The following is a 12,365-nucleotide window of genomic DNA, read 5'->3' as shown; positions in this document are numbered from 1 at the left end:
TGTTGACAGGGAAAATAATGTCTACCTGCAAGACAGCAATTTTTGGACAAGTACAAACATAAACGAGGAGGTAGGGGGTAAGAGAATGGGTGAGAGAATATGTCGCCATGGTCAGACATGATTTTCACATAAGACCAGAAACAAACAGCATCACTTATATGACAGTAACACTCGTTTACAACCATTATGTGGTGTAAGGTTACACACAAATACATACACACAAGACAAACTTCTTTCAGCTTCCATTTACCAACTCCACCCACAAGGTTTTGGTTGGTCTGAGGCCTTAGAAGAAGGCACTTAGCCACGGTATCATGCACTAGGACTGAATCTAAGACAACATGCCTGGGAAACAAGCTTCTTAATCATACAGCCACAATAGGCTTCTTTCAGTTTTCTTCTAAATCCACTCACAAAACTAAAGTTAGCTTGAGACTTGAGTAAAAGACTCTTGCCTAAGGTACCCTGTCATGGGACGGAAACAAAGCTGCATGGTCATGAAGCAAATTTCTCAACCACACAACTATACCTGCACTTTAACATGATTCCTGTTAACTTACCAGTCAAGTGCTGATTTATCACCTGTAAGAATAATTAGCAGATAGTGAAAAATAAATATTCTTTGACTCACCTCTAAAGCTGCACAGTGAAGGCACTTCCCTTGTGGTCCATGGTGACATCTGCAATTAAATTATTTCAGATATCACAAAACTGAGTGAAGCAGAGATAAACCTAATAGTTGGTCATACAGTAGAGTGATACTCCATTGGTTTCAGCAATAAATATTGCAGTTGTCTGACAACTCAAAGATCTATTCATTGTTTTATAGCACAAGTGGCTGAGTATTCCACAGACATGTATACCGTTCAAATAATCAGGTAAAATCAATGTAGCACAATGAGGGACAAGGTTAGCCCTTTCAACTACAGGTATATTTCCTTCAATGACTTCTATACAGTTCTTGTAAACTAAATTCCCCTTCCACAATTTGGACCAATTTGACATTGAGGTTAATGACACTCAGCCAAGATCTCACACATTGGGATCAAATCTGGGTCCTTATGATTGCAAAGTGAACTTCTTAACTAATTAGCTATACCAGCATCCATCTAAGTGTACATACACACAGACACACGTACAAGTACACAAACAAAACTACACATAGATGCATACACATTCATGCATAGTATTGTGGTTTTCCTTAATTAGCTAAAACCAAAGTCCTAATAAGTAGGAAGGCAGGTAAACAACAAATCTCTTCAGGTAGTTGGCCTTGCTCGATCTGTAGAAAAGGCATAGATAGAAACTCTATAAGACGTACCCAGTGTAAGCTATGGACACATAAGCGGTGCAGCAATATCAAAGAAGGCTAACAGGGAAGATAGCTTTTGTATGTGGCAGATGCTCAGGAGCAATAAACACTGAAAATGTGCAGAGAACAACTTCCGCCACATTCCAGGGAGAAAAACTAGAAGTAGTTGATAGCTTCCATTACCTAGGTGACCAAGTCAGTAGTGGGGGTGGGTGCACTGAAAGTGTAGCTGCTAGAATAAGAATAGTCACTAAACATGGAAATAAGGGTTCTAAATCTTAATCTCACAACAACCCAGCATTTACTTTACACAACTGATTCTGTTCTCCCACAAGTACAAACTTTTGAAAAACTCATTCCACCTTAGAACAAAAGCTCCATTAATCACAGGCTCACTAACTTAAGGTTTTTTTAAGCAGTAAGAAAATAATGACTAACAACAAGGAGACCTGGTAGGAGTAATAGAATAAGTATCTTGTTTAAACACAGAGCATTACACCTGCAGTGAATTTGGTCTTAGTAGCCATATGACAATAGCTTACCTATTATAAAATGGTACTAACTTCAAATAAAGTGTGATATTCATGCCTTTATGCAGGACACTTTTTACTAATTCCTCAAAATTAGGCTTGAGTTGTAAAATAAAGAGGAAAGCTGATAGCTTTCTTAACAGTTTTTCTTCTGGTTTCTTTAGCATTAAGCAGATGTGAGATCAATGTTTTATTGGACAGGTACCAGTCAATCACATGTTATTCTGCTGCAATATCTGATACTTATTTGCAAAGCAGATGATCTGAGTCACAATACAATATATGCAATGGATATGAAATGACAATCTTATTGTTAGTGCACTATAACCACACAGCTGAGAAGGCCATTAATTTACTTCCACCAAAGCATTTTTCACAAATACTTACAACTGTTCATTACGTTGTCTCTCAACTTTACCATCTTCTTTTTCAAGAATTTCATCAACTTCATCCAAAACAATGCTTTTATGTGGTAGATGGGGTACGGTGCTGGAGTTGGAAACAGTGCTGTTTGCACTATATTTTTTGGAGTCCACAGGAATGGCTGTTGAAGTTGAAGCTACTACAGAATCTTGAGTTTGTCGGCTACTGGCATCTGACTCAAAGCTGAGAAACAGCATATCTCCATGACTGATTGAAAAAAGAGAGTTAAGAAGGGGTGTGTAAACTGAAATTATTAGTGATATCTTCAAAAAGCCCATGCTGAAATGAGAGTTAAAATTAGGTAAGATGTTGTTGGCTTCAAGAGTAGAAGCAAATACATAAGTTTGAGTATTTTTTATCAACTTTGGAAAGACAGAATAGACAAAATGAACTTGTGGGTAGTATCAATTTTGTAGAATATATCTAGATAGTTTATGGGTTTCAGATTTCAACAGATGTTATTACCAGTCTGCTTCAAACCAATATAGATAGAAACAATGAAATGAGTAGGCAGATAATGAGAAAAAGAAGCGAATGATAGAGAAAGAGAAATGACACAAAGAAATGGAGCAGACAAGAGAAAGAAAGACACAAGAGAAAATAAGAAAGAAATAGAAATATAAAATGAGAAAGAATGTATGTATGTGTATGAGATGTAGAATGGGAAACAGATAAACTATGTTAAATGAGAGTGAGAACAAAATAGATAGCGATAAACAGTGAAGAGGAAGAGAGAAATTAAAGTAATTAAAAAGGAAACAAAAAGAACATTTCACTTACTGAATGTCATAATTAGCCAAAGTTTTCACTCTGGATGTTCTTATAGGGAAATTTTTCTGTCGATCTTTGTAGACAGTCCAACCAATGTCACCGACTTGGAATTCATTCTGAACCTGAAAACAGATAAAACAGAATTGACTAATATTAATCTTACTAATACAAATTTTATTGAACTCTAATAGAAATGAAAATCATACTCAATGCAGGAAGAATTTCAAAATTTCAATCCAGATCAATAAACAATAAGAGTAGGTCCTCTAATACTAAGATAAGCACCTCTTGGCTAGAATGCTAACGCTAGCATAAGAAGATTTTTTTTACGCAACAGACAGAAAAATCCCTGAACTTGGCAGACTTTTCCCATGGAAAAGATACTGAACTCAGTACAGCAAGCCAACAAAAGTATTTGTCCATACCACACAGACAACAATACTAATGAAATAGATTTGTATCAACCTGTTCATTTTGTTCTTTCTTTTTACTTTTGGCCCAGCAAGTCCTCTCAAATTGAAGGAAGTTAAATATTTGGGCCATGGACATAAAGCTATACCAGTTAGGAAATTGTCAAGTATTATAGTCAAACCACAGATCTACTTTTTTGTCTGGGCACAAAGCTGTTTAGTTAATATTGAACTACAGTGGCTCCCATTATTGTAATATATATTATGTACATTATTTACATTCAACAGATATTTGTCCTCATCTTGTTTGTTAACACAACGTTTTGGCTGATATACCTTCCAGCCTTCTTCAGCTGTCTTGGGGAAATTTCGAACCTGGGTTCTCATTCCTAAGGTATTTTTCGATGTTATTATTATTATTATTGTTCAGGTCACTGCTTGGAATCGAACTCAGAATCTTGGGGTTAGTAGCCCGTGCTCTGAACTACTACACCATATGCCCATGGGCAATTAATAATTGCCCATGGGCATATAGCGTAGTAGTTAAGAGCGCGGGCTACTAACTCCAAGATTCTGAGTTTGATTCCAAGCAGTGACCTGAACAACAACAACATCAAAAAATACCTTAGGAATGAGAACCCAGGTTCGAAATTTCCCCAAGACAGCTGAAGAAGGCTGGAGTGTATATCAGCCTAAACATTGTGTTAACAATAAACAAGATGAGGACAAATATCCGTTGAACGTAAATAATGTAAATAATGCACATAATTCCACAACTCTTAAATATAGAACTGTAATATATTATCGGAATCGCAGTGTGGCTTTAGAAGAAGCAGATCAACTATTGACATGATATTCTCCATACGCCAACTTCAGGAGAAGTCCAGAGAGCAAAAAGTGCCATTATATATGGCCTTCATTGATCTGACAAAGGCCTTTGACTTGGTAAGCACAAAAGGCCTCTTCATCCTGCTCCAAAACCAGATGTCCACCAAAGCTGCTGAGGATCATCAAGTCTTTCCATGATGATATGCAAGGCACCATACAGCACAATGGCTCAACGTCAGCCGCCTTCCAAATAAAAAACGGGGTAAAGCAAGGTTGTGTCCTCGCTCCTACATTATTTGGCATTTTCTTCTTGCTGCTGCTCTCACATGTCTTTCAGACATCAGATGGTGGAGTGTTTCTGCACAGTAGAAGTGACGGGAAACTGTTCAATCTCTCGCGCCTGCGTGCCAAGACCAAAATCAGAAGCATCCTGATCAAGGAGATGCTATTTGCTGATGATGCCGCTCTGGTATCACACACATAAGAAGCCCTCCAAAGGCTCATCAATTGTTTTGAGCAAGCATGTAACAAAATTGGCTTAGTTATCAGCCTCAAGAAGACCAACATCATGGGTCAGGATACATCGGACATCCCAAACATACATATTGGAGACCACAGATTACAGGAGGTGGAGAAGTTTACCTATCTTGGCTCTACCGTCACCTACAACCTATCCTTTGATGCTGAGCTCAATATACGCATTGGCAAGGCAGCTGCTGTGACGGCCCAACTCTCCAAACGGGCATGGGACAACAATAAGCTGACCAAGACCACAAAAATGAAGATCTATCAGGCATGTGTACTTAGCACTCTACTGTATGGAAGTTAGACTTGGACGCTATACACACGCCAAGAGCGTCGCCTAAACATCTTTCACCTGCACCGCCTCCGGAAAATCCTCCGCATCAAATGGCAGAATCATATCCCCAACAAAGATGTCCTCAAGCAAGCATGAATACCAAGCATGTTTGCACTCCTCACACAAAGACGTATGAGATGGCTGGGGCATGTTAGCCGTATGAAAGATGGCAGAATCCCCAAGGACATACTCTACGGAGAGCTTGCTAGGGGTACTAGGTCTGTGGGTAGACCGTTCTTACGTTACAAGGATGTTTGCAAAAGGGACATGAAGGCCTGCAACATCAATATTAGCGGTTGGGAGGCAGTTGCCGGCAACCGTGGAGAATGGCGACGTACCGTAAAAGAGGGAATACAAAGGAGTGACAGAGAGAGAGAGGAGAAATGGAAAGAAAGGAAGAGACGTCAACAAGAGACTATGGCACTACAACCAGCCAGGAACAGTCTTCGCTACATTTGCGGCACCTGCCAGAGGGAGTGTTTGTCCAGGATAGGACTACACAGCCAGAGCAGGAAATGTATTAGGACATGAAATGTAAAAGCCGGACTAGACTATTTTATGCGCAACTCCATTGTCTCCAGAGACAAAAAGGATGCCAACCAATATATTATGTAGTTTAAAGGATTTCACATCTGAATGGACATCCAAATATAACACAAGAAATGAAAGTCACCTGAAAATAATGTGGTTTTACTCTCCCTTTTAATGGTTTAGAGGAGGAAGGATAGTACCCATAGCCATTTCATGGCTTCTGAGAATATTGGACAAAAAGCACTTCTCATAGTTAGCCATAGTATTAGGTTGGCAACTAAGTTCCTGCCGTTTTTTCAAATTTAAATTTTTTTAAAGTTTAATAAAAAATAACAACTAATTAATCAATAATGTATTCACCCTTGTTGTTTACAACTTCATCCCAAATTTCAACATGATTTTTAATACCTCATTGTTGGAATTCACCCGATTTTGACTCGAAAAATTTATCCAAGCTTTCAATTCTGCACCAGTACTGGACAGAACTCCATGCATAGCATTTGAAAGGGATCGAAAGAGGTGGAAATCTACTGGTACCAAATTGAGAGAGTACAGCAGGTGTGGCAGCACTTCCCAACCATGCATTTGAATGGCTTCCTTGGTCATATTGGCGATATGAGGGCTGGCACTGTCGTGCAGCACAAAAACTCCATGCTGACGATTATGTCTTTTCTCTTGAATAGCTGTGTTGAGTCGTTCCATCTGTTGAACATAGAGTTCTGCATTGACTGTTTGGTTCCGTTCAAGCTATTCATAATGGATAATCCCTTCCCAGGCCCACCAAACGCACAACATCGTTTTACGCAGATGAAGATTTTGTTTCGCACATGGTGTCACTTATTTACGCTGCTTCATATGGTACATCAGTACAGGCACCATTTTTCGTTGCCAGTAACGATTCGGTAAAGAAATCGTTGCTTGTGTCCATGAGTTGAGCAGTGACGAGCAAGTTAGTTAGTTAGTTAATTTTTGGCTCAAAAAGCAAGGCCATGTAGGGGGACATGGAGTTATGTACAGGGTGGTGTTCATGTAAAGAGTTCAGGCCACTTGAGGTCAAGGGAGACTTTGAACAAAGCAGTCGTTGGCATCTTCACCATCTCGTCTGGCACTTGTTCCACGGATCCGCAACCCGGACAGAGAAAGCCCCTCTCCTTTGATTGAGATGAAATCGTCGCAGATAGAGCTTTTCGGAATGACCCCGCAGCCGACGCTCTGGAGCAGGAGTGAAGAACAGCTCTTTTGAGAGGTTACACTTTCCGCCTATGATGTTGTGAGCGAGAATGAGATCACCAGGGTGGCGGCGTTTTCCTAGAGAATAAAGGTTGAGCGTCTTCAGCCTTTCTTCATAAGACAAATTCTTGAGACCATGAACCATGCGGGTAGCCAGCTTCTGGACTCTTTCGAGATGCTGTATGTCTTTGAGGAGATAAGGAGAAGAGGCTTGAATCCCGTACTCCAATATGGGTCTCACCAGCGTGACATAGAGCGGTAGGAATATGGCTGCTGTGAGCATTCCGAATGACCATCGAATCAAGAACAGAATTCCACGTGCTTTGTTGGCAGCATGGATGCACTGGGCCGAAGGCGAAAAGGAGGAATCCACCAAGATACCCAGGTCCTTTACCTGATCGGTCCTCTCCAGCAGCAGACGACCCAGCTCGAAATCAAGTTGAGTTGCAGGAGGAGAGCCAACAGGCAGATGACAGCACTTTGACACGTTCAGACACAGGTCCCAGTTGTTAGACCATCTCCAAATTTGGTGGAGGCATCGACGAAGATCCTCTATATCAAGTAAACCAGCAGAGATTGTGGCTTGTTGATTTTTGTTGTTGTCACTTAAAGCACGCAGAACCCATGCTCCATACTTCTGAACCTTTCCCATCGAGTGAAGATGTTTCTCTATAGCAGTGTGGAAGGAAGCATTCCATTTTCTCTGCCAGTTCCTTGTCATCTGATGAGAATTTTCATGCAAAAGTTGGTTTAATCGCTCTCCATTGAACTCAACTGGACGGCCAGAATGAGGTGTGTCTTTGAGGTCAAAATTTCCATTTTTGAACTCGGCATACCAATCACGAGCGGTTCTTTCAGCTATGGCACCCTCTCTATACACAGCACAAATGTTGTGAGCAGCTTTTGCAGCCTTAGAACCTTAATTAAAAGCGAAAAGAAAGAGGTGTCGAAAATGCTCATTTTTTTCTTAACTTGACATTCCATTTTAATGATCTGAAAATAAGCAAAAATTAACTAAAATTAACTAGAAAAAAAACAAAATAGATTCCAAAATGATTCAAAAATAGAATTCTTGAAAAAAATTGATTACAAAATTTAAAAACGCAATAAATTCCAAAATTTAAAAAAAACGGCAGGAACTTAGTTGCCAACCCAATATATTAAGTACACCAAGATATCAAACTGGCTTGAGACTTGATTTTGAATGCTTGCAAAAGGGTGGACTCTGACATGGTGGTTGTTAAGTTCCACTGAGCAACTTTTTAAAAAAAATAACACTATCATAATAACACATACAACAATTATCAATGTCAAAAATAACCTCATTTTAATGCTTGGCTTTTCTGTACTAACATGAGTTGGATAAATCTACTACAAAGAACCCTTCATAGATCTGAATCCAGAGTAAACACTTTTCAATAACCTCAAGTCCAAGCAGACTGCTTCTTTCCAGACTTATCCTCCATAACTTGCAGTAAGCAACATTTATTAAAATAAAAGTATTCAGAACACAGAATAACATGTAACAAAAACAATCTGCAAACATATTTACATTCCCATATAACAGTTAAGAACATCACCGGAAGTGTTTGTTCGACTAGGTGCTGATGGCTTAATTACACATGACTCAAGTTAGAGAAGGGGTGCATATTATACACAAGGTTTAGATTTTTCAGAGGTACAGCCCCCTAAAAATCCCCTGCATATTATACTCAAGGGCGGACTATACTTGAGGATTTACGGTATCTTCCACCATTATCCAGGTTATATTTTCACTCAGCTTCTGTCATTCATTCACAACAAGTATCTAAAGTAATAACCATACCATCAGCACATATCTGCTAACATCCTTCTCTCAACTTCCATAAGATCAACCTAAATTTATAAGTTAACATTATACATTCAATGAATCTTTTCAACTTATTTCTTTGAAATCATTGCCCAAGTCAAACGGTATAGAAAATGGCTTATTAAGAAAAACATAAAAGAAAAAGAAAAAAGCAAGGAGAAACCTTATTTAAAAAGTTGCTGATTTTTTCAGAGCCTGAAGATTGGATGCGTTTTGTACCATGTTCCGGAGACTGAATCCGCACAACCTGAAAGAACAGACAAGTTGGAACAAATTTCTCATCCAAAAAATTAATTTTTAACTCAAAATATTACAACTACAGTTCTGAGACATGATTTTACTAGAACAATAAAAATTTATTACATTCACATTATTTACAATGGACAGATAGGTGTCCTCACCTTGTTTGTTTTACCACAACGTTTCGGCTAATGTACTCTCCAGCCTTCATCAGGTGTTCTGGTGGAATTTTGAACCCAACCCTTTACTTGACTAATGAGGTGCTCTGTTCTCATTCCTAAGGTATCCTTTTTGCTGATGTTATTTTTTGTAGATATCATTTTCCAAGTCCCAGTTCAGTCCCAGACAAGGTAACAACAAACAAGGGGAGGACACCTATCTGTCCATTGTAAATAATGTACATAATTCCTCGTTTCAGAAATATAAAATAGTAATTTATTACATTGTTAACCACATAATACAGGTACCATATTTTTTCACATTTATTTTCCTTAATTTATGATTGATAGTCATGAACATGCATGCTTATTCATTAAGTTCAATGGTCTTCGCCATATCATTTACAATAAAATAGTTAAAAAGAATTGAATTTACACAATAAATATTAACAAATTCAATCAGAGCACAAAGAATGCAGCATATCTGCAATAGCTGAAAGAATGCAATAGCTGAAAGCAGAAAATATAACCATCAAAACATACTATAAACAAGAACATTCAGGCAACTCTCAACAATTAGCCAGAGATGATTTTTAAAATGAGAATATCTGAAATAAACTCAACTGCTCTCACAAATGAGAATACTAAAAATGAACCTAACTGCTAACTGTTAAGTAAAAAAAAAATCAGAAAAATAAACCAGAATCCTTGTCCAGTACCTGATCAAACCCAATGGTAGTCAGGGAATGTGAAGGTGTGTGTGCAGGCCATGTTTGTAATGCTGAGTCGTCTGCAGTGGGAACAGGGACAGTTTTCTCTATGAAGGTATTTTTTAGACTATCCATTGATATAGTGTCTTTACAACCATTAAGGTCTATAGTAAAAAATTTGTCCATGTGAAAAAGAAAACAGAAAGCATCTGCATACAGTGCTGTTAACAGAGGTTTAACAACATCGTTGCGCACAAAAACCAGAGTCCAAGGAGTAAAGCTTCCTTCAAGGCAGAGCTAGAAATGCAATTGTCTAGTAGGTAAGAGGTTTTAAACAGGAGCGATATATTCAGAATTGGTAAAACTAAAAATTGTCAAGGATAAATTAAATTTATTTTTGTTACTGAATATGTCAGTATTATTCAATTTCTGAACAGTTTTGCTGCTATTTGTTTATGTAGTTTGATTTCTTTATCCATTAGTTTCTACTAAGATAGAGACACGAGTAAAATCAATAATAGAGAAATGAAAATATAACTGTGGAAACAGCCTGAGTTTTTGCTGTCTTGTGGCAATGTTAAATCCTTCTGTTAAATTATTTAACTCTAAATCCCCAAATTCCGTCTCCTCGTTAAGAATTCAAATGCTTAATTCTATCTCATAATTACCATCAACATTCTTTCACACTGGCAGCCTGAGTTTTTGCTGTCTCGCAGCAATGTTAAACCCATTCATTAAAATTATATTACCCAAAATCCCAAAATTCCGTCTCCTTGTGTTCTATCTTTGACCAGCCTAACTCTGCTCTCTCTCTCTCTTTCTGTTTATGATAACCACTTGCTTCTCCCAACACTTTACCTCTGCTCCCCCACCCCACCCTATATAAACTAGCTTATTCAGATTCCCCTACCTCATATTTTAACACCTTGCCAAAAGGAGTAGAAAATCAGATGTTCAGATAAGCAACCTTGTTTTTCAACCTCTAATTACCTTATTAGTTCATTTCATTATTCTACCTATTTCATTATCTATCAATGTAAACACAGTTTCACATTCCATGCTGTATGTTTAGAGACAAAAAAAAAATTAAGATCCCTTCACTCGATCCGACTCCCCCTCTCTCATGCTCATTAATTATTATTATTATTATTATTATTATTATTATTGTCATTTATTCATTCGTCTAATTTTGTCACAGTTTGACTGACCGAAAACTATTGGTTATAGCTCTAATTAAGAATTTCAAATGCCCAATTCCATCTCATTATTATCATCAATATTCTCTCACACCAGCAGCCTGAGTTTTTGCTGTTTCGCGGTGCTACCACCCTTCCCACCCCACCACCTGTACCAGAAGTCTCTATTCTCTGACCTCTATCGGATGTCTCTCCCATGAACACCTCCAAAGGCTTACTGTTCCACCATTGCTACTTAGGTTTTATCTCCTATGTAATGTTGTGATTATGTACCACATAAAAATGACAATGTAGTGTATGCAGGTTGAAGGCTATTGTATGTTTATGAGTTCTGCCAAATGTGAGCTTTCTTTTCAGGTACATGACGCTGCTGTCCCACATCCCAGGGTCTAACGGGCCCACACCTTCCACACCCTCAGGGTTGACACATTTAATGTTGGCACACTGAAAAGTAGGTTTGGTGAGATTGCTGAGATGCCTGAACGGAGACATGAAGATAGATTTGTGCTGCATCCAAGAAGTAAGGTGGAGAGGAAGTTCTGCCAGGTTCCTCACAGGCAAAGAACATAGGTATAAGATTTTCTGGGCAGGGAACAGTGACGGGGTCGGGGGTGTGGGTATACATTTGCGGAGAAATGGGTTGATAAGGTAATCGAGGTAGTCAGAGTCTGTGATAGAATACTTAAGATTAGATTACTGCTGCAACAGGAGTTACCAACCATTATCTCGGCCTATGCCCCTCAGCCAGGTCAACCTGATGAACAGAAAGACCAATTTTATGACACACTCTTGCAGACTACCTCGTCAATGAATGACAGGGATCTTCTCTTTGTGGCTGGCGAATTCAATGGGCATGTTGGAAAACATGCAGGGGGCTTCCTTGCCAGGAAACGGGAAAGATGGCTGCTTATAAATGCCAAAATCTTCCCAGGTGAAGAATGCACCCCACAACATAGATTAGCAGTTAGCAACTTTATGATCAGGGCTAAATGGATGCCCAGAAGACGACCAGCATGGAGAAGAAGGGTCTGGAAGCTTCAGGATCCTGTGAATGGAGAGAGATTTAGAGATGTATTACTCAAAGCTTTTGATGAAATAGAGGGGGATATAGCATCACATGATGTGTAAGACAACTGGAGGTTTCTACAGGACAACCTGTTGAGGGCTACTGCCCAGATCTGTAGATAGTGCAAAGTTCCCTCACAACCCAAGGTAATGTGGTGGTGAAATAATGTAGTTGACAGGACTATTAGGGAAAAGCAACTGGAATGGAAGGGCTGGAAGAACGGTGTTAGCAAGGAATTGTATCAGATTGCCA

At 38.8% G+C, this 12,365-nt stretch overlaps 1 protein-coding gene across 1 annotated transcript in view; it reads right to left on the bottom strand.

The window, feature by feature from the left end:
• Nucleotides 1-11,539, bottom strand: part of LOC115230309 (nuclear protein localization protein 4 homolog) — a gene marked incomplete at its 3' end in the record, with an annotated part of 28,246 nt that extends 16,707 nt beyond the window's left edge. Inside the window, exons 1-6 of the mRNA XM_029800513.2 lie at nt 11,452-11,539; nt 9,578-9,651; nt 8,907-9,020; nt 3,046-3,158; nt 2,230-2,472; nt 632-680 (exon numbers count right to left, since the gene is read on the bottom strand). Of these exons, the coding sequence (XP_029656373.2) occupies nt 632-680; nt 2,230-2,472; nt 3,046-3,158; nt 8,907-9,020; nt 9,578-9,651; nt 11,452-11,539 (681 nt within the window). The remainder of the gene's footprint in view (nt 1-631; nt 681-2,229; nt 2,473-3,045; nt 3,159-8,906; nt 9,021-9,577; nt 9,652-11,451) is intronic.
• Nucleotides 11,540-12,365: the final 826 nt, after the last annotated feature.

Source organism: Octopus sinensis, unplaced genomic scaffold (genome assembly GCF_006345805.1).
Source record: "Octopus sinensis unplaced genomic scaffold, ASM634580v1 Contig15272, whole genome shotgun sequence".
In the NCBI taxonomy this organism is placed as follows: domain Eukaryota; kingdom Metazoa; phylum Mollusca; class Cephalopoda; order Octopoda; family Octopodidae; genus Octopus; species Octopus sinensis.
Note: the sequence above shows the minus strand (reverse complement) of the source record. Positions and strands in the feature narration are given on the sequence as shown.